Source organism: Panthera leo, chromosome A1 (genome assembly GCF_018350215.1).
Source record: "Panthera leo isolate Ple1 chromosome A1, P.leo_Ple1_pat1.1, whole genome shotgun sequence".
Classification (NCBI taxonomy): Eukaryota; Metazoa; Chordata; class Mammalia; order Carnivora; family Felidae; genus Panthera; species Panthera leo.
The window spans coordinates 20207928-20234884 of NC_056679.1; the positions used below are offsets into that span (position 1 = coordinate 20207928).

The window sequence follows — 26957 nt, forward strand, 5'->3', positions numbered from 1 at the left end:
ATTGTAAGCCCACTGGCACAGAGGCGACTGAGAAAGGTCACAGTCCCTGGATTCCTCTAGGAAGAAGTTCTGTCCGTTCTTGTCTATCCTCAGTGCTTCGATATTGTGCTTGTGCGGAGCCAGAGAAATGGGCGGGACAGAGACCTCAGAGCGTGTGACGTCACGAGTCCATGGCACCGAGGGGGCAGTGGGGCTTGAAGAAGGAGGGTTGGGTCTGAGGACAAGTTTCTCACTCACCGATTTAGACCTTAGGTAAGTCTCCCAACTGCTTCAGGCTCATTTGCTTCACCTGTGAATTGAGGACCAATAATGACAATGGGAAGGACTCTTCTGTCCCAAGGAAGCCATGACAGTTCGATAAATTAATGTGTGTGGAGGCACTTGATCAGCCCTGATGCCCTCTGCTACTGTACAACGTTAAGCGCTCCTGCACGTTCAGGGGCATGGGGTCACAGGGTCAACATCGGGTCTGGAATGCCACGCACGGAACCCGTGCTCAGTACGAAGATACTTACGATGTCCTTTGCTAGCTGCGTTTCAAAAAGCATAGCCATCGCTCTGAAGCAGGATATACACATTATTTTAGTTTTGTTTTTGTGTCACAGACCTCTCCAAGTGTCTGACAAAATGCCTGACGCTTTCTGTCTCTCTCTCAAACCAACCAGCAAACAGAACAAAAGTCCGGCAAAAATAAACCGTGCTGATACATCCAGAAACACTTCCCATTCGGTGTCTGGGGTCTCATCGTCTTCCTCTAAGAGCTGTCCCAGCTTCAGCAAATGCCTGTGCTAGAGATTTAGAGGCGTCAGTCCTCTGAGTAAAGAAGGGAGAGAAATAGACTGTATGGAGAAACGAACGTAACGATGACGTTTGCCATTTGCCGGAGAAAGATCCTAGCGGGGACATCCCTGAGATTCTAATGTATTCAAATGATGCTCTTGGAAAAGCAGTTGATGTCTGATCGTGACTAGTCTATTGAAATGAAAATGTGTTCAAGCCGAAGGACGGAACACCCCGTGCACACGGCCACCCTCGGCTCACTAAGGCTTTTGTGCAGAAAGTTGTCCCGATATCTGAATCCTCCTGTCTCCACAATGGGCTGCTATCCGGTAACCGTGGCGAGGTCTCGTTACGGCAGGGCGAGGCGCCTCCAGGACGCCCGCATGCCTGCTCAGGGCCCAGCTTATCGAAGATCTGAGAGCCTCCTGCCAACGGCCCTGGCCGCGTCCACCCTGGCCTCTCTCAGGGGACTGGATTTTACCTCAAGCAACACACGATTTTTGGCTTCGTGGTGTTTCTGCAAAGGAGGATTTCATTTTGGATGTGAGGCGTTCGGGACCAGAGCCAGCTCGGCCAAGGTGGAGATGTGAAGGTCCGCGCCAAGATCAAATCGAACGGAGTGAGACCGTGTCCAGAAGTGGAAAACGAACAGGAAAGAAAACAGCTGAGCAGAAGCAGCTTTGCCGCGCTTTCCGCATCCAGCTGGAGCCTTCGATGGAAGAGAGTGGAAGGTATTTGCATCCGGTGGTGCTTGAAGGCAGCCGGGGCCCTTGCTTTTAAACTCCCAGGGAAGTCCTCGTATTCCCGGGTGGTTGATGGCATCTTGGTCATTGGATGTAAACGTCCCCCCCACGAGAGATGCCCCGGCTGCCCGCCTGACCGAGCCCACACTCTCCGGGATCGCAGAGACCCGAGGCCTCCTGGAAGGCGGATGGCGGGAGGCCCGTGCGTTGGCACCCCTGCCCCCAGCTAGATCGAGTGGCAGGGTGCAGGCGGCTGGAAGGCACCCGCAGAGGGAAATCGAGCACCATGCTCAGAAAGCTGCACTCCCTCTTTAACCCCGGCCCGCAGAGGAAGGCGGAGGTGGCCGAGAGTGCCTTCTACGACCGAGCCAGCCCCGCGGGGAGGCTGACCCTCAGCAGCTCCATGTACGTGGTGGGGGACCACGGGGAGACGTTCAGCGAGTCCTTAAAGAAATACAAAAGCACCGGCAGCATGGACACCAGCCTGTACTACCTGCAGCAGGAAGGGGACCGGGCGTGGCTGTACTCCCGCACCCAGGACTGTTTGCAGTATCTGCAGGAGCTGCTGGCCTTGCGGAAGAAGTACCTCTGCAGCCTCCAGGACCTGAAGCCGCACGGCGCCCAGGGCGTCTCCTCTACCTCCTCCAAGTCTTCCAAGAGGGCGGAAAAGGCCCCTGGCCAGTCCACCTCCCAAGAAACAAAGGTAAGTGCTGTTGAGATGTACACTCTGGATGAGAATTCATCCAAGAGCCTCGGGCGCGAGTTGGAACCTTGTCTCTCCGCCCCCATCCACACACAGCCTAACGAGTCTGCACATTCGGAGCTGTGCCTCAGTCATCCTGAGAGGCTTTGCCGCCACCTCCTCCAACTGGGGAAGGGTGGCTGGTCCCAAGCTGATTCTTTTCCGGGAGGAGGCGATGGGGAGGAGCAGTTAGCGGTATGGACAGAGCAGCCTGCGGGGAGGGCTTGGGCCTCGGTGCCAGGGGGTCCCGCGTTTGCATCGTGCCTCTGTCATTTACCGCCCGCTTTATGGACGAGAGAGCGCTCGCGTGGCCTCCAAAAATCCCCGGGGAAAAGTGACATCTTCATGAGACCTAGATGGTTTCCAATAACCAGGCGTTTGGCTGCATGGGAGCCAAGCAACTGGGGGACTTGTTCCACCTCCACCTTGGGCCCCGGGTGTGCTGGGGACTCAGGCACAGCCTCGAGGGCCCGTGACATCCAGGAGACTGCCTTGTTGGGCCCTGGAGGCTTCAGGCCCGGACACCCCATGCGGGAAATTAGTGCAAATAACTGGCAGTTATCTTGTTCGTACCTATTGTGGTCTTTGTACACATCATCTTTCTTGGAGCCATCTAGTAATTCTGGAAGGTCAGATGGGAGAAACTCCCATGTCATGGCAGAGCAAGCCGAGACTCGGTGACCTGCTCTGATAGGACCTCCAATTCATTAGGGGACTCATTCCTTCGTTCCTCAATTTTTTTCTTTTTTTTTTCAAATGCCTGAGGTTTCAGGCTGTTTTACGTTCCCATCAGTTGCTTCCCTGATGACTGCACTCTAAGGTGCTCAGAGCGGACCTGTCTTTCCCACGTCCGGTTTCCCCCCAGTGGGTCCTGTGAGCTGAGCAAGCCTCATTAACGCTGAATGACTGATCGGCCAGCTCCCAAATCCCTAGGGCTTGGCCTCGCCCGACCAGTTTCAACTGTCTGTATTTTGCCCCCTGGGTGGGCAGTTGAAATAATCACTTCAACTCCCAAAGTAGGTCAGTGTCCAAGTACCTAGCCTTCCGTTCCAGGACTGACCCTGTGGCCAGCCAGCTGCAGATTTGGGAGCCAGACACCCCTCCTTCGGGGTCACCTCCCATGACAGAAAGGGCTGCAGCGCGTTCTGGACTCCCTTCCAGCTTCGATACCCTGAGGGGTCTAGGCCCTGGTTAGATTCCCTCCAGGCACTGCATTTTCCTGAAGGGATGGGGTTCTCTCTTCATAAAGCCTCGTTCCCTACGTCCACGCGCTCCTCTTCCAGTTCAGCTGTCTGAAGATACAAGAAGGGCTGAGGGGCAGAGCCACCAGCTCTGGCCGAACGGGAACGGCTGTCAAGGGAATGACACGAAGCCTGGACTTCCTCAGGAGGTACCTCTTGCCATGGTGGAACCAGAAAAAAAAAAAAAAAAAAAAAAAGTCTTAAACCGGCTCTGAAGGCAGTCAGCTAAAACTGAACGTTAGTTCTGAACGTACCGGCTGTGGGCCTGTTGGCCCCTCTGGGCCTCGGTTTCTGCAGCATACAAATGGAAACGAGAATATACCTTGTGGGGAAAAAGCAAGGGCCTGCCTGTGACAGACATAGGTGGTCCAGTGTTTACCAACTCTGAAATGCAAGGTGTGGGGGGCTTTTGAGCCACCTGCAGACAAGTGGTCTCCTTTGTGGCTCCTCAAGAAAGAGCTATATGCTGGGTGTGCCGGGGGAATAATGGTGCCGTCTCCGTGGCTAGCAAGTGTGGCCCGTGGCTGCCTGGCTCTGTGCGTGGCAGGGGCAGGGGCCCAGAGAGCTCCTTTCTTCCGGAATGTCATCACCTTCCTGCGTCGGTAGAAAACGCCTGCCGATGCTCGGGTTCAGGGCGAACACCGTTCGCTTCCCTGACTCCCTGCTGTGGGTGGACTTGTGTCTCCCCAAAATCGTGTGTTGAAGTCCTGACCCCCCCAGGACCTCAGAAAGTAAACTTATTTCGAAATAGGCCGGTTACAGATGTAATTAGTTAGTTAGATTGATTGCAGGCATTAGGGTGGTTCCCTAATCTGACACCACTGGAGTCCCTATAAGAAGGGGAAGTTGGGACCCACACGTGCACACGGAGACCCCCAGGCGAGGTCTGGAGTTGGCTGCCACAAGCCGAGGGCCCCCCAGAAGCTGGGTGGGACCTGGGAGTGCTTTCAAAGAGAGCCTTGCACTGACAAGATCGTGGCCTCAGACTTCTGGCGTCCGGACTGAGACAATAAGTTTCTGTCGCTCTAAGCGGCCCGGCTAGTGGTACTTTGTTCTGACAGCCCTAGGAAAAGAGGCCAGCCCTCCATAGAACTAGCCGTTTCTCTTCTCCTCCATTAGTCTAAACACATCTGTGTTCTGGCATTTATCCCCTCCTTCTGTGGCGGGTTAGCATGTGCGTCTCCTCTGGGGGACGGCGGCGACCTTGGGGAGCTTGAGGAAGCGGACACGGGTTCTTCGTCGTTTTTCTGTCCACAGGGCGCAACAAGGAATGCTTCTTGGTCACTTAGGGATGCTTTGTAAACTTTAAGTCTGGTCTTCCGTGCGTAGATCCTGGAAGGGCTGGCCCCCACGTAGGGAGCGGGCAGTGCTCTCTGGGCATCACGGCACCACGCAGACTCCTCTCCCTCCCCACAGACACCAGCCCCTGGCCTTGGCCACAGAACTTAAGGTCCCCTGTCTGTCTCTCTTTTCTGGAAAGATAACAGCTTTTAGGCTGTTCCATTTAAAACTCCCAGCAAGAAATATCATTTCATGAAATGCACGCATTCCTGTTCTCTGTTTGGTCCTCTGACTTTTTTCAAAACCTTCCATAGTCTTCTTGTCTGTTTTTGACGTTGGTCATGACACAGTCACTTTATTTCACAGGCTACTACAGGGTCAAGACCCACAGTTTCGGACACCCCAGCATCAAGGCATTCCAGCAGGGCCTGTGGAAATGTCAACAATCTCTAAGGCGTGAGGCAGCAGGGTGCCAAATGGTCTGTGGTCCCAGCGCCTTGGAGATAAGAGAGACGGGATGTACCCACGTAGATAGATGGGAGGAGGAAGTGAGCACAGGCCAGAAGTGAGGCGAGCCTGGGGTGGGTGTGGAAGCCCCTCCTGGGTCCCTGCATGGGGGAGGTCGTGGCCAGGCTCTGTGACAATCTGCTCCTCCCTCAGAATAGATGATTACAAAAGTGAGCAAAACACACATTTTGCAACATTTTGAAATCAGAACAAAACCCCACATCTGAGGATTTTTGTGTCAGTCTTGGGTATGAGCTATAGTTTGAGACTGACTGTGTAAATGTCCAAGTGTTAGAATTTCTGACACATGGGCACCTGGGTGGCTCAGCTGGTTGAGCGTCCAGCTTCAGCTCAGGTCATGATCTCATGGTTTGTGAGTTCGAGCCCCGCATCGGGCTCTGTGCTGGTGGCTTAGAGCCTGGAGCCTGCTTCCGATTCTGTGACTCCCTCTCTCTCTGCCCCTAACCCACTCACATTCTGTCTCTGTCTCTCTCAAAAATAAATAAACATTAAAAAAAAAAAAAAAAAGAAAATAGATGTTCTTCCTGGGGCACCTGGGTGGCTCAGTTGGTTGAGCGTCCAACTTCGGCTCAGGTCATGATCTCACAGCTCAGGAGTTCAAGTCCCGCTTTGGGCTCTGTGCTGACAGCTCAGAGCCTGGACCCTGCTTTGGATTCTGTGTCTCCCTCCCTCTCTGCTCTACCCCCACTCACGGTCTCTCTCTCTCTCTCTCTCTCTCTCTCTCTCAAAAATAAATATAACATTAAAAAAAGAAGAATTTCCAACACAGTGCAAAATTCATGTGGCAGAAGGAGAGCCTATTTGAAATGGGTCCTGTCCTGGAACATAGAGTTTCTGAACCAGTAAGGTAAAGTCACTCAACCCCCTGCCCTGGGCACCTTGGGGGTTCCTGCCAGTGAAGACGAGTAGTGCCGATCTCCTCCCCACACCGCCCTCCTCCCCCACCACAGCTGCTCCTCTGCCACAGCCCAGGCACCATTAGGAACAAGCTGCAACTATTCCTGACTTCTAATCATCCTCTAAACCCAATATGTGGAGTATTAGCCCATTCTACAGGTGAGAAAATGGGCTCAGAGCCAGTAAGCGATTTATGTGAGGTCGTGCACCTGATGAAGAGAGAGCCAGGATTTAGACCCAGTGTGTGTGTGTCTGAGCTCACACTCTCGTCGATGTAGCCTCAGCGCCTCTCAATCAGAAAACATATTTTGAGCTTGTATAATATACATCGATGGGGGAGTGTGCACCTCAGGATGAGGTAAGCAGGTTTCTGTATCCTGCACGCCTGGGTCAAGGGGAGTCATCAGAGAGGAACCCGCGTCCTACTCCGCCTGGATTTTGTGCTAGGGTAAAGCTCTCTCATGGGAGCTGGATGGTTTAGTACTCCCTTGTCCAGGAGAAACCTCGGCCAGAAGCACGCCCAGAAGGCACGTATCAAGTTCTCTCCTCCCCACAATCCATGAGTCAAATTCCCCTCCATCTCCCTTCACTTTCCCTACACATGGCTACTTCTGAGTCCATTTTTATTCTTGGCCTCTGTAGCATTGAAATCCTGAGTTTGTAGTGCCTACTCTCGTACGAGGAAGAAAGCTGGGGAAACAGCGTGAGCACAGCTACAATGGGAACTTCACGATGGGACGGATGTGCCCTCAAATCATTTCAATAGAAATAGATTTTCATTCTTTCTAACTCATTCTACAAAGTATCTCAGGTGAGCCCCATAGCAGCAGAAAGAGTAGCAGCAGAAACTGAAAAGTTGGGAGAGACTAAAACACCAACAGAAAATCAACATAAAAACTCAAAAGACTACGCAGATCGTACAGCTAACTCAGCGACCACAGATGAGCTTTAGATCTGGTTCTGCACCTCTTGGACGCTACAATAAAAAGAGAGCTGGACTCACTGAACAATTCTGAGAGGAACAATCATACCCTTTGGTTAGTGGAAAGGAGATTTTCCCCAGCTTTAAGTCCCCAAATTGTTCATATGGGACCTGATGAGAAAACCATGTGTGATGTGGTTTGTAATACCCTCAATCGTATTTACATAACAACTCATCAACAGACGTGTCCGTCCTTCCTTCCTTCCTTCCTTCTTTCTTCCTTCCTCCCTCCCTTTTCTTTTTCTTTCTTTCTTTCTTTCTCTCTCTCTCCTTTCTTTCTTTCTTTCTTTCTTTCTTTCTTTCTTTCTTTCTCTCTTTCCTTCCTTCCTTCCTTCCATTCTCCATCAATACATATTGTTGTCAGGAACAGGGTGTGTGCCAGGAACTGTTGTAAATACAGGTGAGCAAGTCAAAGTCCCTGTCCTCATGGGTGGTCACTCTTGTGGGAAAGCTAAGGCACTAAACCAGTGTACCTGTTTCTGGTGGTGACTCCTCGGAGCCCCCGCTGTGACAGCCCTGTGCTGCATCTTAGTGAGGGTCCGGAGAATGGCGCCTGGGTACCTAAGTTCTGCCCGTCCCTTTTGGACCCCACAGAGAATTCAGATGCCAGAGGTGTGGGTGAACCCCACGCCCTCCCAAAGATCTTTGTCCAAATCCTTTGAAGACGTGGAGCACTCACAAGAGAAGAAGGTTTGCAAAAAGTAAAAAGGTGTCCTGTTGTGTTTCTTGCTATTTTTCCCTCTCATATCCGCATCCCTGAAAGTGAGTTGCTCCCCTCGCACTCTGTTTTGGGGTCTTGCCTGGGACATGACTGGCCTCTGCCTCTGTGTTTCTCCCTTCCCCTGGTTCTCTAGGAAATTTCTTCCAGCTGCTGGGAGGGGCTCTGGGTTATTTGACTTCTCTCTTTCCACTCCTCATAAAAACCACTTCTCTCAGCTTGGATTTATTTTTTGAAATAATAGCTTTAATTTACATACCATGAAACTCACCCTTTAAAGTGCACTACTGAGTGGTCGTTAGTACATTCGGAGTTGTGCAACCCATCGCCACTAATTCTAGAACATTTCATCACCCATTTCGGCTTTTTGTGTGTGTGGGCGGCAAAATAAACATAATATTTACCATTTTCAACATGGCACTTCTTGGCACCTTAAGTGAGTGCTTTTTAGTGTCCTGATTATGAGTAACGAAGTGTATTGCAATTAATGAATTCTTAAGAAATTGACTGTTTCTCTTTGGACGATTTTATGTAAATTTCTTTTAAAGAGAGATGTGGGCACCTTTCAAATTGCTAATTGTCAGACAATAACCAGAGTTCTTCACACTAGTTTTTCATGAATTTCTCCAAATGATTGTTTCTACAAGCCCATAATAATTCACCCAGAAGACTATTAAGCCTGAGTTAATATATTTCTTAGAACACTTTATGAAATATATCAGTAGTACACCAGAAAATGAATCCATTAAGAGGTCAGGGAGGCTCTAAAAAGACTTCATTTAGGAATCAGGAGAATGCTTTTATACAAGGTCTGACGATTATTTCTTTATTTCTTTAAAAGATAAAAGCCTTTTCTCGTAGAATAAACTTTAGAAAGCTTTACCACGTTAGCCATGTTTTCAGTGTAGAATTCACTGGCAATGAAGCACATTCACAGTGTTGTGTAGCCTGCAACTCTCTATCCCCAGAAATTTTCCGTCATCCAAACAGAGAGTCTCTACCCAAGAAACGATAACTCTCCATTTTCCTGCTCCTCCCACTCCTGGTAAGCCCTATTCTACTTCCTGTTTCTCTGGCTACTCCTACTCTAAACATCCCGTATACATGGAATCATACGGTATCTGTCCTCCTGTGCCCGGCTTCTGTCGTTCAGCATGTTTCCAAGTTTCATCCATGTTGCTGCATGTGTCAGAACTGCCTTCCTTTTGGACAGCGGAGGAGCCTGGGTTTTGATGGGTGGTGAAGAGGGACAGCTTGAGAGTAGGCTAACTCTGACCAGAGTGCTTGTTAGCATTTGGGGTCCTCACTGAGGACAGCTCCCCACACCGTTAGGGCCAGATAAACAGGGAAACAGCAGGCATCCTTCCCTGTATGAGAACTGGGCCATGTTGGATCCCAGTCTAGGTGGAGCACAGAGAAGAGCTCAGGGAGGCTGGCCACACACTCTAGGCTGGCCCAAGGAGGCCATTGGGGGTAGGTTGCAGTGCCCCATGGAACACTGCCCAGATGATTTGGGCTGCACATTTTCTGAAGCCAGGAATGTCAGTCCCCCACCACGGCCAGAAGAAATGTTATTAATTCTCCTGTGGATCATTTAGTTCTGAGCAGCTTGGATTCCTGATGTGTCTGCCTCGACGAACTGGCTGCAAATGCACACCCGTCCCTGCACGCTACCTCACCCTCCCTACCTCACCCCAGCCAAAGAAATTCGTCTGCTACAATGGTTTGAAAAGAGCCAATGGAATTCTAGAGAATGAGTGCCCAAAGTGATTGATGTTTATTTAAAGTAGTTTTATTCTGGCAATAGTTTGTTTTCAGAATCAATTTTCTATTGAGGCCATGCAATCCTGCCTCATCGAATAAGACGATGTCAACTTTTGACCACGTCAAATAGGAGATTTTTTTTCTCCTCTATGGCAGGAGGAGCTGAATCCAATTCATCTAAAAAGACTCCAAGTCACCCGTGTATAATATGTCTGTATAATTTCATATGGGAGAGAAAGCAGGTTCTAGATCGGTTTTCACACCTCTAGGGATTATTTTTCAGATCTGTGGGGAAGACTTTATGCAAACGGTGATATTAAAATGCAGGTTTTCTGTGAGCATCAGTTACTGGGAAAGTCTCTATCACTTGGCCTAAGTCTGGTTTGCAGATTTGAAAGGCACTACTAATTCGATATGAGCTGCAAAGAATATTCTATTTTGCTTGGCAGAGCTCTCCACAAGATGACAAACAGTATAACAATGATTGATAACAAAGCGTATAATTCCTGTAGCCCCTCTCAGTCAGACCACAAGACGGGTAATTACATTCCCCAATCTATTTTCCAGGCACGTGCTGTTTGCTCAGCCCAGAAATAATAACTTCCTCCTCCTTTTTTCCTCTCCAACCACACCCTGTACACCTGGCTACCTTCTTGTCTTTCAACAGCAGAGAAAGCACTTCCCCAGGAAGCCATTTCTCACATCCATCATCTAAGACAGTGGATTTCCCCTCCTCTTGTGTCTGACCCGCATCTCAACACATAGCACTCAGCCCCCAGCACTCAGCACTCAGTACCCAGCACTGTAATTGTCTGTTCATTGGCTATTTCTGCTACTGGCCATGAGCTCACTGAGTGGGGCCACTGTGTCTTGTTTACCTTTTAATCTCCAACCTCCTGCACGGCTCGAAGCACGTAGCGGACATTCAATAAAGCAACAACCCGAGAAACTCCGACTGTAGTTTAAGAAGGTTTAAGAAGAAAGTTGTTACAAAATTCGGTGGCGGATCTAGAAAAGTAGTTGTTCTGTTGCTTTCGCCGAGTGCAAATGTATCTCTTATTTTTAGAGGCGTAGAATATAGTTTGAACATATTCATGTGGAATCATATCCTAATAACGAAAACATCCAGTGTGTAATGGGTCAGAGTTCACCATCAAAAGGACACTTTGGGCAAACTTAAAAAAAAAAAAATGTTTGGATGATAAGATTATATTTGCTCATTAGATGAAATTTATAAAATGCAGAAGAGTGTAAGGAATACAATAAAAACAACTTGGAATCTTATTTAGAGTTAGTCACTATACAATGTTTAGGTAGATTTTCTTCCAATCATTTATTTCCTGTATATTTGCCCATATGTATATTAGGGCTGTCCGCTAAAACAAAGGATGCTTATTTTAAATTTGAATTTAAGATAAGTGATGGAGCTTTTTTTTTTTTTTTTTTTTTTTTTAGTATAATTATGTCCATGCAATATTTGGTACATATTTATACTAAAAAATTATTCATTATTTATATGTGAAATTGAAATTTAATTGCTGTCCTATAGTTTTGTTTTGCTTTTGTTTTTGTTTTTTTGAGAGAGAGCAAGAGTGTGAGTGGGAGAGGGGCAGAGAGGAAGAGGGAGAGAGAGAGAATCCCAAGCAGGCTCCACGCTGTCAGTGAGGAGCCTGATGTGGGGCTCGAACCCACAAACTGTGAGATCATGAACTGAGCCGCAACCAAGAGTTGAACTCTTAACTGACTGGGCCACCCAGGCTCCCCTGCTGTTCTATATTTTTATTTGCCAAATGTGACAACCCTAATGTATGTGTATGTATGAATGTACTAAATTTCATTATGCCATATACTTCTTAATAATCTTTTAGTTAACATTGCATTTTATGGATTCTTTCCCTCTCATTGAGTGTTTCTGATTATTTCATTTATTTGAGAGAGACAGAGACAGCATGAGTGGGGGAGGGGCCGAGAGAGAAGGAGAGAGGATCCCAAGCAGGCTCTGTGCTGTCAGCACAGAGCCCAAGGCGGGGCTTGAACCCACGAAGACGAGAGATCATGACCTGAGCCGGAACCAAGAGTCAGATGCTTAACCGACTGAGCCAGCCAGGCGCCCCGGTAGTTCTATTTTTAAAAACCCAACTCTTCTGTCAATCAGCAATGTATTTTGACATGAAGGGGGAAGTGAGAATCCACCCTGAATTTTCCCCAAATGGCAAAGTTGCCCAACACCGTTTATTGACAAGTCCATCCCTTCTCCCACTGGATTGTAATGGCTCACTGGCTGCACGTGTATGCTTTGTACTATGCGTCAAGGTTATTCAGTTTAATCAGGCGTCTAACTGTTTTATAATTGTGAGCCAATTTTTTCGCTCCGTGTTTTGTTCAAGTGGAATGATCATTTAGATGACATGTAAGGTGAGCGGCTACCAGGTATTGGCAAAAGAAACAGTGGTCTAAAGATGAAAAAGCAGTGAGGAAAAAGACTAAGCCTATGAGCCCGTGAGCCTACAATCTCCAGTGTCAAAGGCAGAAGATGTGAGGCTACATTTCCAAAACGATTGCAATGTGTGGTTATGGTAGGTAATGCCAAAGTTGAGTTACACTAGACTTGGTGACGAACTTTTTCCTGCTTTTCATCCCTTTGGGCTGACTTTCTCAGCTCTCTTGTCTGCTTTGCCAATTTTTTCCTCCAGCTCAGGCAAGTGTGCCATTTAGCTTATCTGTTGAAAACATGTATGTGGGTATATGTATGTATGTAATTACATTTCAATGATTATACCTTTTTTTCATGTTGCTTTTTCTTTGCTTCTCAAAGCTTCAGTTATGTATCATAAACACCCATTCTTTCTTTACAACCTGCCTCGATTATGGGTACACACTTCCTTAGGTGTTGGTGGAATATAAAAGGGATAAGGTAAGTATCACTTTGGACTTGGTCTTAAATATCCATTCCAAGGATTACAGAAGGCAGAGAAGATGTGTAAGAGATTTTAGGGTTTGGCTTCAAATCTTATTATTATTATTATTATTATTGGTAATGTTAAGTTGCTTGTGGATAAACTTGAGCTGTTTTGTATTTAATTTCACCCAGCCGAATGGCCCGAGGAAAAATGATCTCTCCAATCCAGACTAGTTCCCCATTTGATCCTGGAAATTTCACTGTGATATACTGACATCCATTTTCCCAGGTATTATATGCTCAAGAGAGTATTATCAGTACTCCACAAAAATAAGGAGTACGGAGTTCTTAAAATTTGCCAGTTGAATCCTAAAGGACACATTAGTAACATGCAAACTGATTCAAGAATGCAAACATTAGGTAATGGCACGTATGTGGCAGCATATATTCGTTCACTCAGTGAATAATTACTACCCTGTGCCAAGCACTGAAATAGGTACTCAGCATTCATAGGTGAAAAGGCAGTCTGTCTGCCCGGACACAGCCCAGGGTCTCAGGCTGCAGTCCTCACCATCATTGTCTGAACCACACTGGTGTGTTGACGTTCCTTGGCAGAGAAACAGGTAGAATTTCAGTCAGAATGGTGGGAGTTGTGTATATCCCGCAACCTATCTCATGTGGGCAGTGGCTGGTGGAGAGCATCTGTCCCGAGAGTCTTACCTGTGAGTGTTAATTGCCAAAGCATTGCCAAAGACGAGGTTAAAGATCACTGGCCTAGTGTGCTACCAAGGACATAACCCAACGTGCTGCAGTGGACTATCTACACCAGACGGGACATGTGCATAGACAGGCTATGCCTAGGTCCGTCTGCCAAAGGGAGCTGGCCCTCCTGAGGACGTGAGGGGGACACGCAAACAAGTGAGAAGAAGGTAGATGTTTAGTGGAGGCCCTCTTGGCTTTGGGTGGGTTTAGAATGTCCCCCGACTCTAACCTCTGACAAACGATTGTTGTTTACAACTGGAAGTTCAATTAGTAGAATCCGGACCTCTTGTAGACAAGAACTGAGAGGTCCCAGAAGAAAAATAACAAATTGGAGAAACCCAGGTACCCAGATGGCAGATGAAACCAGGCAGGGTGGCAGCTGATACGAAATGCAGAAAAAATATCATAAACTGCACTGGGGGACTCAGAAGTTAAATGAGACCTGCCGTGGAGTTTGGTTTGGGAAAATGCCAAGGGCTCTATCTGGGAAAAGTAATCTGAGACCCGGGCCTGGTGTGAGGGGGCCGTGGTTCAGGGAGGCTTGGAAAATGATAACCCCAAGGCCGCTGGAGGTGGAAGGTGAAAGGCAAATGGGAATGGAGTCGGCAATGCAATCCGGATGCTTTCACACCGGGTTCCTTCTCCCTGGGGCTGCTGTGGGGCCGAGAGCGAAAGAACATGAGCCCTGTGAACTGGGGCCTAAGCAGGTGCAATAGGAAACCGTTCCAAAGAGGTAGTTAAGAAATTCTGGGCTAGAGGGGTGCCTGGGTGGTTCAGTCGGTTGAATGTCTGACTTTGGCTTAGGTCTGATCTCACTGTTCATGGGTGTGAGCCCCGCGTCGGGCTGTGTGCTGACAGCTCGGGGCCTGGAGCCTGCTTTGGATTCTGTGTCTCCCTCTCTCTCTGCCCCTCCCCCACTCCCACTCTGTGTCTCTCTTTCTCTCTCAAAAATAGATAAACATTGAAAAAAAATTCTGGGCTAGAAAAAAAGTCAAGACTGGGAGCGAAGCAATCCTTTTGTACCTGGCCTTTCAAGTTCAGAGAGGGAACAGTAACTATATTGCATCTCACCCAGGGGTGCTGACGATTCATGGCCCATTTTGTACAACTACCTCCTCGTAAAGTAGATTTTGCTGCGATATCAGTCTGCAGCTTGAACCCTGCACCTCAGTTGTTGCCACTCTTGTGCCAGAGACCAAGAGAATGTGATAGTAGAGGTGTAAAGAGGCCTCTTTAGAGGCCTCTAGTAGAGGCCCATGGAAGCTGTGGGAAGGCAAAAACGAACAGCCAGAATCGGTCTGGGCTTAAACCAGGACTCGAAAAGGCCCAGGGAGTCCAGACTTGGAGCTTAGCCTTGGTGCTCAGAAAACTCACTGCAGCATTCATTTGGAGACATGTAAAAGTGTGCTTTCCAAGGTACACCAGGAACTCTGTGGACCAAATCCTGTGTAACTGGCTTGCCAGGTCACTCACTGCTTACCATGCTCTCCAGAAGGCACAGACACAGAGAGCTGAGTGCTTGCAGTTAGAAGCCTACCCCAAGCTGGGGTATTATTGGCAAAACGCAAAATGACATATGCATATGGCGCTACCTTGAACAGCAAAAGATGACGAAGAAGCCAAGGATCTGACAACAGGAGACCGTGGTTTCTTTTGATGGTGGGTCTGCACACTGGAGCCCTAGGTAGTCTACCAGGGATGAGGAGGGTCTCTGTCTACTGCTGGGAAGGCATCCTCAGGACACAGTGAGTGAAGAAAGCGATGTTTACAGAGGTATGGTGCGGGCTACCTTTTGTTTTTTTGAAAAAAGTGGGTAAACACAAGTATAAATTCACATTTGCTTACATTTTCAGAAACAATGGAGGGAGAAACAAGAAACTTGGCATAGACGCAACATGAAGTGTAGTGGAGGGTGAATGGCAAACATTAAACCCAGGAAGCAAACAAAGTTGCAGGAATACAAGGAGAGGGAATGCCTCCCCAGGAGGTGATTTTAGGTCAAGTTTGGGGACTGGGGGGAAAGGTAGATGTTGGGTAGACCCCTGTGGGGGATGTTGTATACTCCCTGCTGGCACGGGAGCAGAGGGTGGATGGAGTTCCTCTACTTGGCCCTCTGTGTGCGGAGGACACAGATGAACCTGGGCCCTGAAATCCAGGGCTTCTGTCCTCTTTCTTCGATGACCTGTGTTCTATCCCTTGGAGTCCTGTCCCTTGTGTCCTTGTCTTGACAGAGACATTCCTGCCGGCTCTTGCAGAGCAGGGTGCAAGACTGGCACGTAAGATTTCTATCCTAAATAAGACCATGGGGTGGGGATTCATGGGTGCTCTTGTTCCGTCCCTGATGCCGGGACTGCCATCGAGTGGTGGGTCTCAACTGCTGTGTATTAGAATCACTTGATTGTCTGAACTAACTGGTCTGGGAAAGGGCCAGGTACAGGCATTCTTTAAGAGCACCCAGGAGATTCCAATGTCCAACTGGAATTGGGCTCATCTGTTATGGAACCACCCCGACAGGGGTGAGGGAGGGGTGTACCATCACCGTCTCCCAGGCCAGTCTCTCAGACCCATTCCAGGGATGCTGCTTTCACTTGCAGGGACGGAAGACAGGGCTAAGGAAGGAAGGAAGGAAATCAATTATTTATTCATTTGTATTTATTTTATGCTCCTGCTTTATTCCATGAAGGGTTTGGGGGTAACTGCTGAAGGCAGTTCGGGCAAGTGGGAGAAGCTGTCCTTTAGCATGAGACTTGGTCACACAGGTCTGTACGTGTCAGCCACAGATAATGTCACCAATGTCTCATTCTCTGGACACTGCAGGATCCAGAAGCTCTTTGAACAGAAGCAAGTTTTATAACGGCAGTGCATTGGATGGCCCGGCAGAGACCCCAGAAGGGGGACCTGAAAGAGCAGACCCTCCAGTGCTGGCCGAAGAGCGTATTTGTTAGGCATATTTGCCCCCGGAAGGCAATCACTCCTCAGCCTGGTAGAAAGGGCAAGGCATGGGAAGGAGACCTCAGTCTCAAATCCTAAAGCTTGAGGCTTTGGAACCAGGCAATAGAGTTGAATATTGGGAATGAACCACACGTGTGGAGGTAAAAGGGCCCCCTTCCACTAGTTTTGATGGACAGAAAGCACAGAGGCTAAGGTGGTAGTGATTTCTTTCTTAATTTGTAAATGTGATCCTTGAAGGACAATACGTGACAAGATTCTGGGGATGTCCAAGAGGCCACAGTCAAGGACACATATCAACATAACTAATGGTGGTGATCTCATTGGTTGCTGAGACTTTGTTAGTTAAGACACCAAAGCTGACTCTTTTCTAAACTCTTTAGTAAATGAAAGCAGCTGATCCAGGTGGCTCTGAGCTGCTGGCCAAAGTCTACTTCCTGGAGACACTGCGGAATGAAGAGTTTAGATCATATTGCAGGGTGACCCCCCCCATGAAAAAAGAATGCAATGTTCACATGTAAGGCTGAGACACTTGCATTAAGCCAAACACTGATGGAAGTTGCTGCCAGAGATTCAGAGGCGCCCTCTCCGTGGGTTCTGAGATACCAAGATCTACAGACCTTGCACTCCTATTAAATACTATTTATCCTTCCTTTTGGGGTTTGGTTCAGAGTGTGTGGCTTTCTCCATTCATCGTTTCTCACTCTTTCAGTTCACAAAAAAAATCTCTAAAATGATATGTGTCATAGAAGAATTAGGTTCGGGATGAGGACCATAGAGCCTAGAGGAGAGAACCGTCCAGGAGAGGGGTGGTCTACCTGGAGAATGAGCTGACCCGGCCAGTCCTGATCGATGAATAGGAACCAGCTCGGTGAAATATTCAAGGCCAAGAGACCAGTAAGAAGAAACACAGACAGGACAAGAATATTGACTTGCCATCAGAGATGAGCCCTCCTGTCACCGGCCTGCAGGAAGGGTGCACAGTGATGTGGCCTGCTGGGCTCATACAGACTGCCAACCAGCCCTTCAAGTTTTAGTCCTGCGCTCCACCCCCAAGCCTTGGTGAACCTGGTGTTGCCAAGTCTGGTGCATTTCCCATTCCCAAGGGTCAAATTGTACCCTTTTTAGGTGCTTGCCTGACCCATGATGTTCTGGAGGGCCGGTCCCTTTGCTCTTTTACATCAGCTCCCCCCTTCAGTTGCTTGGCAACTGCCAGAAGCTTTTAAAAATCTCTCTTTCCCCGATGGCCCTCTCTTCTTCTCTTTGTCATTAGGGGTTTCTTCTTCCCGCTCTCCCTTCTTTCACTTCAGTGGGCTTGTTGAAGGGGGAGGAATAAGGACATGTGGATAGTTGTCCACTTTTAACAGAGAAGATTCAGGTCTATGTTGTGCTTCTTCAAAATTTTCCCAAAGAAAGCACCTTACAAATATAAAAGGAAAAACTCCTTCTATTTAAAAATGTTTTCTAGTACTACAAAATGCATACATTTTACCAACATGTATTTGTACATACAGGTGTCATTATTTTATTTCCCAACATTCTAGTCTGTAATTTAATCCTATTCACTTTTAATACCATCCCCTCTTTAAAAATGCCCACGTATAGCACAATAACAGATGCATATATCAATGGCACAGAATAGAGACTCCAAAAATAAACCCATGGTCATATGGTCAATTAATCTACAATGAAGGAGGTAAGACCACACAATGGAGAAAAGACAGTCTCTTCAATAAATGGTGCTGGGAAAACTGGACAGCTACATGAAAAGGACAAAACTGGACCACTTTCTAACACTGTACACAAAAATGAGCTCAAAATGGATTAAAGACCGAAATGTGAGACCTGAAAGCATAAAAACCCTAGAAGAGAGCACAGATAGTAATTTCTCTGACATTGGCTGTAACAACATTTTTTCTAGATATATGTTCTAAGGCAATGGAAACAAAAGCAAAAATCAACTTTAAGATAAAAACTTTTTGCAGTCATGAATTTAAAGAAAGACTAGTCTGGGGGTACCTGGATGGCTCAAGGGTTAAGCATCCAACTTTGGCTCAGATCACGATCTCAGGGTTCGTGGGTTCAAGCCCCGCATTGGGCTCTGTGCTAACAGCTTGGAGCCTGGAGCCTGCTTGGGATTCTGTGTCTCCCTCTCTCTCTGCCCCTCCCCTGCCTGTTCCTGCTCTCTCTCTCTCTCTCTCCCTCAACATAAATAAACATTTAAAAAAAGAAAATGTTTGCATAGCAAAGGAAACCATCAACAACACAAAAAGACACCTACTGAATGGGAGAAGATATTTGCAAGTGATATGTCTAATAAATTGTTAATATCCAAAATGTACAAGGAAATTATACAACTCAATACCAAAAAAAAAACAAAAACAAAAACAAACCCAAACAATCCAATTAAAAAATGGGCAGAGGACACAAATAGACATTTTACCAAAGAAGATATACAGATGGCCAACAGACACATGAAAAGATGTTCAGCATCACTCATCATCAGGGAAATGCAAATCAAAACTACAATGAGATACCACCTTACACTTGTCAGAATGGCTAGAATCAAAAGGACAAGAAACAACAAGGGTTGGCCACGATGTAAAGAAAAAGAAACTCTGGGACCCTGCTGGTAGAAAGGTAAATTAGAATAGCCAATATGGAAAACAGTATGGAGGTTCCTCAAAAAATTAAAAAGTACTATACGGCCCAACAATTTCACCACTGGGTATTTATCCAAAGAAAATGAAAACACTAATTTGAGAAGATATATGCACCCTGGTGTTTATTCCAGCGTTATTTACAATAGCCAAATTATGGAAGCAATCCAAGTATCCATCAATAGATGAATGGATAAGGAAGCTGTGGTATGTGTGTGCACACGCTCACGTGCATGCACACACACACGCACACACACACACACACACACTGGAATATTACATGGCCATAAAAAGATGAGATTGTGTCACTTGAGACAACATGGATGGACCGAGAGGGTATTATGCTAAGTGAATAAGTCAGACTGAAAGAGACAAATACTATATGATTCCACTAATATGTAGAATTAAAAAAAAAAAGAAAACAAATGAACAAACAAAAAGCAGACTGAGACCTAGAAATACAGAGAAAAAAACTGAAGGTTGGCAGAGGAAAAGGATGGGGCTGGTGGGCAAAACGGATGAAAGAGAGTGGGGGACACAGGCTCCCAGTTCTGGAATGGTAAGTCATGGCAATAAAAGGCACAGCACAGGAACACAGTCAATGATAATAGTGTAATAGTGATGTAGGGGGGACAGATTGTAGGTACACTTGTGTGAGCAGAACATAATGTATAAACTTGTCAAATCACTATGTTGTACACCTGAAACTAATGTAACATTGTGTGTCGACTATACTCAAATAAAACAAAAATAAATAAAAATGTTCACCTAAAATAACTCTACACATGGTGAAAACAGCTCGGGTTAACACATATTGTCCCTTTTGTCCCCCTCTCTGAGTTTTCTTATTTCCTAAATTCCTCAGACAGCTCATAAGTTCACATGCTGATTCTGTGCCTTTCATTGTGAGTTCTCCATGGAGGTCCGCCATGGTGCTTGAATTTCCATGTTGGTCCCTGGAGGTTGTGAAGATGATGGTGATGAACCAGATCATGAAGAAGAACAAATCGGGACAGAGCCTGGAACCCAGTTAGGCATTCAGTAGACTTCTTTTCTTTTTTTAAAATATTTTTTACATTTTATTTATTTTTAGGAGAGAGAGAGAGAGAGAGAGAGAGATAGACATAACACAAGAGGGGGAGAGGCAGAGAGAGAGGGAGACACAGAATCTGAAGCAGGTTCCAGGCTCTGAGCTGTCATCACAGAACCCGATACAGGGCGTGAACCCACGAACCACGAGATCATGACCTGAACCAAAGTCAGACACTTAACTGACTGAGCCATCCAGGTACCCCTCAGTAGACTTCTTTTAAACTCTGTATTTTATTATGTCTTACACTTTTTTTTACTGTTTATTTTTTAAAGAGAGGGAGAGCATAAGTGGGGGAGGGGCAGAGAGAGAGAGAGACAGAAAGACAGACAGACAGAATCCGAAGCAGGCTCCAGGCTCTGAGCTGTCAGCACAAGACTCCCATGCAGGGCTCAAACTCAGGAGCTGTGAGATCATGACCTGAGCTGAAGTTGGAGGCTTAACCGACTGAGCCACCCAGGCACCTCTATTCCATATACTTTCCAAAGAATCATGCTAATTGCTGTTCAATTTATTCCATGACGAGTCCAAATTTGGCCACTTTAGGTACTGACAACTCTTTTAGAGCATTTCCAGTACATCTCGCCCTTTCTTTCCCCCTGCGAACGTCTCATCGCCTTCCGAAGGAGCTGCACGATCCCCTGTTTATCAGCAGGGGAAAAGGCCAAAGGAAGACTAAGTATTTTGCCTCCAGGTCAGTAACAGTCCCTGAGCAAGAAAGAGGTAGATCTTCTTATTTGTCTCTCTTTGAGGTAACTGGACATCCACTGACCTACCGCAATCGTGGAGCAGGGAAATCCACCTTCCCCTTCACAGAGCACTTACTCAAATTTACCTTTTAAGTTCTGCAAATTCATAACTTCACATACATTTAGTTTCAGCAGCACGGAATTCTTTTCGGCGGTTGTGGCTTGCTTGCGTGTGGGTGCTCAGAGGCTGGCTCAGGCTACTTTCTCTCTCCTGCCCTTCACCTCTAGCAGAAAGCAACCGCAAAGAAATACTCCCAGTTCAGCGCGGATGTGGCGGAGGCCATGGCCTTCTTTGATTCCATCATTGCGGAGCTGGATACAGAGAAGCGGCCGCGGGCTGCCGAGGCGGACCCTCCCAATGAGGATGTGGACTTTGATGGTGAGTGCTGGCCGGGGGTGGGGGGGAGGTGAGGTGGGGAAGATGGACTGGGGGTGTGTGACAGCGGGGGGGTGGGGGGGGGTCTCTGGAGTGGGCTAGAAGATGAGCTACCAGGAATCTCACCTCCCCCTAGAGGGAAACTCGCACCTGCACTCTGTAGCCCAGCTTGGGGCTCGCTCTTCTCCTCAGGGCCCCTTGCTTTAGTTGTGCCAGAGGCCAGCACCCAGCCTACCCCTACAACACTCGCAGCCATATTTGGACAAAAACCCCTTCCGGCAGTCCACTGGCCCCAACTGCGACAAATGAGTCAAGAAAGGGATTGGAGGGGCGCCTGGGTGGCTCAGGCAGTTAAGCGCCCGACTTCGGCTCAGGTCATGATCTCGCGGTTTGTGGGTTCGAGCCCCGCGTCGGGCTCTGTGCCGACAGCTCAGGGCCTGGAGCCCGCTTCGGATTCCGTGTCTCCCTTTCTCTCTGCCCCTCCCCCACCAGCACTCTGTCTCCCTCTCTCTCAAAAGTGAATAAACATTAAAAAAAATTTTTTTTAAAACATAAAAAGTAAAATCTTTAAAGGAAAGGGATTGGAGGGGGAGGTGGTGTTATATGGGTGTAAAGACAGAGTTTCGGCGTTGTAAGGCGAAGAAGGACTGGGCAGCTGTCCCTCAAAAATGAGTATATTCCACATCACTGCACTGCACGCCCAAAGACGGCTCAGATGGCAAATTTTATGTTATGTGTATTTCACTACAGTTTTTGTTTTAAGAGAAGAAAAAGAAACGGAGAAACTGTTTAAAAAACTGTCGACTCTGCCTGAGCGAGTTTGGCAGTGTCCACACTGGGCTGACTGATCCTTCATCTGGTTTGTCCCTGCTTCGCCCAGCACCCCGTCTGACACCCTCGGGGTCAGCACTCTGTGAGGATGCGCAGGGCAGGACAGGGCCAGGGAGCCTGCCTAGGCCAGCCTGGGTCTTTGGAGAGAGAGTGAAGTGAGGGCCGTCCTTGCCAACGTCTGTCACTCACTGGCTGTCTCCTGGTGGAAAGCAAACGATTCAATCACATTCGTGAGTTCAGCCTGCTTTTAAATTCCATTACTTAACGGTCCGTTTCTTTTTAAGTTTATTGTATTTTGAGAGATAGCACATGCAGAAGAGGGGCAGAGAGAGAGGGAGAGAGAATCTGCACTGACGGTGCGGAGCCTGATGCAGGGCTCCAGCTCACGAACCGCGAGATCATGACCTGAGCTGGAACCAAGAGTCAGACGCTTAATCGACTGAGCCACCCAGGCGCCCTGACTGTCAGCTTCTTTAATCTTTGACTTGCCCTCCCTGGTGTAAGTGATGGCAATTTTTTTTCAGGGGTTCCTGGCCCCCGTTACGGAGGTGCTAGCTTTTGGTGCCCATACTAAGCAATGCTTGAGCTTTTTATCTAATGCTCAGAAGACTGGATTCTTGTGGTTTGCCAATGCTCTGGGCTCAAAAGACCTACATCTGTGAGATTCAGGTTCCCATTGGGTTTGGTGGGATTTCACAGAAGGTTAGCCCCACCTCCCCCGCAGGCTCACTGTGCCCTGCAGGCTAATCTGCCCACCTTCCTCCTGGACTGCAGCCCCTCGGTCCCTGACGGGGGCCAGCCCTCCTCTTGGGAGTTGGACCTGGAAACCCAGGACACTGGCGAAAGAACAGCAAAATCCACTGAGGATGCAAGTGTTACCTTCCACGATTTTTGAATGAAAAGGACATTATGGTTTTCTCTCATAACAATAGCCCAATACGTTCACTGTTAATCTAATGAATCAAACGATACACCAAAATACAAAGAAAGGAAAGAATATGGTCTGCAATACTACCACCCAGAGATAATAACCACTGTTAAACTTTGGTCTATGTCTTTCCTTTCCAAAAGGTTTTAAACATACACACACGCATATACACACACGCTCACTTAATTAAAAACAATAGGACCTCTGCCATTTGGTCATCTGTTCTTTTCACTTAAGCATTTATAATACATCAGGGGTTGTCTTTCCATGTCAGTAAACATACATCTATGTCTTTATTTTTAATGGACACATAAATATCCCACTATATCCCTACCCTATCATTACAGGGTCAGATCATCCCCCTCTCACTTGCCTTTCCCAGCCTTTCTAAGAATCTGCTGTTGTAATATAAGCGTTTGTTGTGGCTTCTCAGCCTGGTTCACCCTCTCTTGCTCCTTCCCGGGCCCCTGCTTGTCTCTTCCAGTGGCCACCAGCTCCCGGGAGCACAGCTTGCATTCCAACTGGATCCTGCGGGCACCACGCCGGCACTCTGAGGACATTGCTGGGCACACTGTGCACGTGACAGATAGCCAGTTTCGAAGGAGCGTGGAGCGCAGGACCTTCGGCACTCAGAGGAGGCTCGAGAGGCACCCCATTTACTTGCCCAAGGCTGTGGAAGGGGCATTCAACACCTTGAAATTTAAGCCCAAAGCCTGCAAAAAAGAGTAAGTGCTTGGACCAAATGGTATAACTAAGATGTTTTCGTGTCCTCCAGACTCCTGGGGTGGTTCTTCAGGTGCCTTGAGTCCCCGTCCTATATACCAAAAATTATTCTTACAGATTTTGGGGGAAGGAGATCTTGGCTAAAGATCTTTTTTTTTCCCCGCTAGGGCTGCCTGGGTGGCTCAGTCGGTTGAGCGTTCAACTTCAGCTCGGGTCATGATCTCACGGTTCGTGAGTTCGAGCCCCGCATTGTGTTGCCAGCATAGAGCCCGCTTCGTGTTCTCTGTCCCCTTCTCTCTCTACCCTTCTTCCACTCGTGCGCTCTCTCTCACTCAAAAATAAATAAACGTTAAGAGTATTAAAAGATGTTTTCTCCTAGTCTATACGTAAACTCCAGCCTGGTTCACTGCTGTGTCCTCCCTGTGACTTCAGCTCTGGATCTGCCGGCCTTGCCTCTGGCCTACCTGGCCCACATGCTTTGTGCCACCCTCTTTCACTGTTGCCCCCCAGGGCCACGGACACCCTGTGTGCTACGAATTTTTTATGAGAGTTTGGGGTTGAGGAGGGCAAAGCGCCAAGAGGGAACCAACACCAGACTAACCAGACGCCCCTGCCTTGGAAAGGCGTTGACCTGACTTAGCTGGAGAACTTCTTGCTGGCCGGGCTCCCCCTGGCCGCTTCGCCACCATCTCTCGGCCTCTTTCCCTCCAGATCCAACTCTCCTGAGACGAGTTCCCATGTTTAGCCTCCAAATTCCTGTGACCTACTCATTTGGAGCAGTCAGTGCTCTTTTGCTCTGGCCACTGCCGCCCATGCTGCAGGGACCGCACCTTTCACAGCAGAAGGGGGTCTATCTGGGTTCGGGTTTGTACAAGAGCCATTCAACCCTGATGGATTCAGAGCTTTTCTAAATAGCACTTTCTGCCCATAATAATGGACTATGTAATGGACGTACTGAAACCAGGGCTCATCATCCAATCATCCGTCCTTCCCCTTCAAGGCCAGTCTGGGGTCCAGCCCCCATGATGATACCGCTTTGTCCGCCACAAGGCCCAGCCCTGGGGGGGCATCTGATGGTCTCCGTTGGAATAGTGGATCAGAGCATGCCTTCTCTGTGCAGCCGGCCAAGCCAGACTTAAACCCTCTGCCTCATTCCTCCCTTCCAGCCTGGGGAGCCCCAGACAGATCCTCCTCAACTTCTCAGGAGAAGACACGGAATGGGATGCGGAGCTCTTTGGCCTGGAGTCCCTGGTGTCTCCGGGGGAGGACTACCACGAGACAGAGAACCCCAAAGGGCAGTGGCTGCTTCGAGAGAAGCTGTGGGAGCGGACAGTGCCCTGAGGCCCTTCAGGCCATTCAGCTTGACTCAGGCTGGGTCCCTGAGAAGGTGGCTACTTTCAGGGCAGCACAGGTGTTTGGCAGAATCAAAAATGGAAGTCGGAACAAAGTCAAGCCCACGAGCCCATCAGCACTGCCCGCCGGTGCCCGATTAGTGCCAAACACACTCGCGGTCTCCCAGAGAACCTGCCTTAGGAGACTCTGGAGCCGGGCTTTCCCGGCATGGCAGGTTGGCAGGTAGTTACAGCTTGGCGGGTCTCCCAGCAGGGAGTGGGAATATCCAGGCTCACTCCCTGGTCTCCCCTGGCTTGTTTCAGTTCTCTGTGCATCTGTCCGAGTGGCTTCTAACACTGTGCTCAGGACGGGAAATGAGCCCACCCCTGGATCTCTGGCCAAAGTTTTCAGAAAGGCGGCTCCTGTCTCTGCGGGGCTCAGGAATACCCTGATCACAGAGGTTGCCTTCCTTTGTGCAGAACACGGTCCCGGAAGCACCTCCTTCTGCACTAACACTTTCACGGTTCTAGACATTTCTAGAAACATCTGCTGGATTACACGGAAGATGGGGCCAGTGCCCTGGCATTGGGAAAGAGTGTGCCAGGGCCCTGCCTTGGGACCACACTATCTCTCCAGCCCCGAAACCCAGCTCTACTTCCCACAGGTAGTGGGCTTTCTTCTAATTATCGTCCAGAATATCCTGATAGACGCCCATATGACCAGCTTATGGCCGGCTGTGCCTCTCCCCTCCCCACTTAAGAGGAAAATCAGCATCCCTGAGTTCTTTTGGACTAGAAAGGATTTGTGATTTTCGTAACTATCTGAATTAGAATTACATCTTAAATATATTCTTTGCACTTCTCACATACTTTTTCCTGCTCGGGTTTGAGAACCACTGGTCTAGAGAACACATTGCATTCTGTTCATTCCTATTACTTCTTCTGGTGTTTTCTTACAAAGAAAGAAATCGTCCAGTTGGCACATGCTCATGAAATGCCAGAGTGCTCTTGGGGGTAAAGGAGGGAGACAGACTAGGACAAACCAATAATCTAAATTAAGCCCAAGACGCTCTAGGCTAAGGTCACTCTGAGAACTGAATAGAGCTTTCTTTCTGCCAGGCCCATGTAATGATGGTTGTATTGTTCAGTTTTTTATAAAGAATGTTTTATTTATGTGAACTTGACTATCTGAATCTAAGTATTTAAAACTCCTATGAAAAAAAAAACTAAAAATTATGTGGCATTCTTAGACATTTTATATCAACACATTTCGGATGAAAATATACTGGAAACGTTTTAATACTTGTCTTTATTATTATTTTCTTTTTGAGTGCCAAGGTCAATGTTTGGGAGATCTCTTTCATTTTGTTGCTTATCCCAAGCCCACTCTAGCCAGAAGCTTGGCTGAAAAATAAATGTTTGGGAGATTTGTTTTATAAACTGCATTAAAGCACACCAAGTTAATATTGCCACGTATCTTCCTTTTCCCCAAATGTGGCCTTGTTTTGAAGCCCCACAAATAAAAGTTCACTGCTAAGGATAAGTTCAGAATGAAGGTCTCTTTACCCTGCCTCTTATCAAACTACAGTTTGTCATAGATTCGACCCTGACATTATGTGGTGAAGACTTTGTGTACATTTTGCTTTTACAGATAAGAAAAAAAATAAACAGGACAGAAAGGATGTTTGGAGTCTTGATTTTTTTTTTTCTTTTAGCATTTATTGCTTATGGGACACGAAGCCATCCTTTCCTCTTTTGCTTCCCATTTTGTATATTTTTGTCTTTAATGAGACTATACACAGACTGCCTGAAAAATTCCATGATTCAGAAACAGAAGGCTGGCGGGTCTTTGGGATGATTTTAGGTATTTGAAATTGGCGATAAACTGCAGGATCTGGGCTTTGTCTAGGCAATCCTGAGATAGTGTCTACTGAGGTCTTAAGAGAAATAAAATTCATGGCAATAAAAGTCAATTCAGTAAAA

The 26957-nt window shown here is 47.6% G+C and overlaps 1 protein-coding gene across 1 annotated transcript; it reads left to right on the top strand.

The window, feature by feature from the left end:
- Window positions 1-1809: 1809 nt before the first annotated feature.
- CA1H13orf42 (chromosome A1 C13orf42 homolog) lies at window positions 1810-24984 on the top strand. Its single transcript, XM_042903772.1, has 4 exons — window positions 1810-2226; window positions 21017-21164; window positions 23405-23645; window positions 24810-24984. The coding sequence occupies exons 1-4, from the start codon at window positions 1810-1812 to the stop codon at window positions 24982-24984; spliced, it is 981 nt and encodes a 326-aa protein (XP_042759706.1).
- The last annotated feature ends 1973 nt before the right edge of the window (window positions 24985-26957 follow it).